At 50.5% G+C, this 1664-nt stretch overlaps 1 protein-coding gene across 1 annotated transcript in view; it reads left to right on the plus strand.

Annotated features, from left to right (window-relative positions):
• Positions 1–1664, plus strand: part of LOC105541612 (putative golgin subfamily A member 6C) — a gene marked incomplete at its 3' end in the record, with an annotated part of 10362 nt that overhangs the window by 3787 nt on the left and 4911 nt on the right. The window contains exons 3-4 of the mRNA XM_011982720.1: positions 557–637; positions 1487–1525. Coding sequence (XP_011838110.1) covers positions 557–637; positions 1487–1525 — 120 coding nt within the window. The remainder of the gene's footprint in view (positions 1–556; positions 638–1486; positions 1526–1664) is intronic.

The raw sequence follows: 1664 nt of genomic DNA on the forward strand, positions 1-1664 counted from the left end.
AGTGGCACAATCTTGGCTCACTACAACCTCTGCCTCCGTGGTTCAAGTGATTCTCTTGCCTTAGTAGCAGGAGATTACAGGCATCTGCCACCATGAGAAGCTAATCTTCTTATTTTTAGTAGAGATGGAGTTTCACCATGTAGGCCAGGCTGGTCTCGAACTCCTGACCTCAAGGAATCCAACCGCCTCCGCCTCCCAATGTGCTGGGATTATATGCATGAGTCACTGTGCCCAGCCCCTTGCTGTTTTATTTTTTTACTTTCTCGATATCCATAACTGTATCCCATGTAAGTTTTTTTTCTTTTTTCTCTTTTTTTTTTCTTTTTGAATTTCTATTACCTCTGCATCATCTGCTACCCTGAAGGGTCTGGAGGTAAGAGGCCCTGGGCTGAGGTGCAGTGACCCTGCAGGCCAACCCTCCAAGCTCCTCTCACGGCAGGGGCTGCATGCCCCTATGCCAGCTGAGATAGCCCACACACACCCCAGCCCTAATGATTGTTCTCTCTACTTCTCCCCGCAATCATCCTTCAACTCCTCCTCTCTGTGTGCTCCTCAGAGCCGGTACAAAGAATTGGAAGTAGCCCTGGACTCAAGCTCCGCAACAATCAATCAACTAAATGAAAACATAGAATCACTGGTAAGAGTCCAGTGGGGTCCCTGATTCCACGCTGCCAATTCTGGGTTTTAGTTTCCCCCTGGGGCTCTGAAGAAAGGGGCTGAGGGCCCCTGGTGCAAAGGGCAGATGGGGAGCTGAAGCACCCAGGCCTCACCTGGGGGGACCCCAGAGCAAGGAGCATGCAGCATGGCTCTTCTGTCACTGTCCTCTTTACTGACTCTCTGCTTCAGACATCCCTGCTCCAGTCCTTGCCACACACGCCCTGGGGTTGTCGCCTCTCAGGAAAGTGAGGGTTGTCAGGGGCCCCGTATTTCTGCTCTGACTCAGTCCCTAAGTTGCTCTTTGAGTCTGGAGAAGCCACCTCTCCTCCTTGGGCTCGTGTTTCCAGAGGAGGTAGAGTATCAAAGATCTCTTTAAGCTCCGACAGTCCGAGATTGAAATGTCCCTAGAATGGAAATCTCAGGGCCAAGGGCTCCCATCTGTCCTTTTCTATCCTGTATTTCTGCTGTGAAGACCCGTACCTGGCCTGTATGAGCTCAGTAAATGTTTGTCAAATGAACACATCTTTCTAAATTACAAGCTGGCGGAAGGGTGGGCCTTTCTCAGACTCCGTCTCTAGAGGTTTATGTTACTGTCCTTTTGAGAGAATCCAGATTCAGACTTTGAGTTCTGTGGCTGTGGGCAAAAACCAACAAAGACCCAAATCCTCTGTCTTTGGGAGCTTGAGGAGAGTTGACCAGTTCATGTTGCCACTGGGTCTGAGAACTTTGCCTTTAAAATCCACTCCTGGTCCCTGCCTACAACTTCCTGGCTTGGGCAATAGAGTTGAGGGAGCCCCCCTCAGTCACCTGAATTTGACTCTCCCCACAGAAACAACAGAAGAAACAAGTGGAACATCAGCTGGAAGAAGTAACGTGATTTCTTTGTTTGCACACAACATGACTGCTGGGTTTGGGGGGCACTCAGATGTAGAGGCGCCAGTCTCGTCTCACCCACTCCCAGCCTGGGGAAGAAGGCTCACTCCTCAGATTCCACCCCATGCCCACAG

Source organism: Mandrillus leucophaeus, unplaced genomic scaffold (assembly GCF_000951045.1).
Source record: "Mandrillus leucophaeus isolate KB7577 unplaced genomic scaffold, Mleu.le_1.0 Scaffold241, whole genome shotgun sequence".
Taxonomy (NCBI): Eukaryota; Metazoa; Chordata; class Mammalia; order Primates; family Cercopithecidae; genus Mandrillus; species Mandrillus leucophaeus.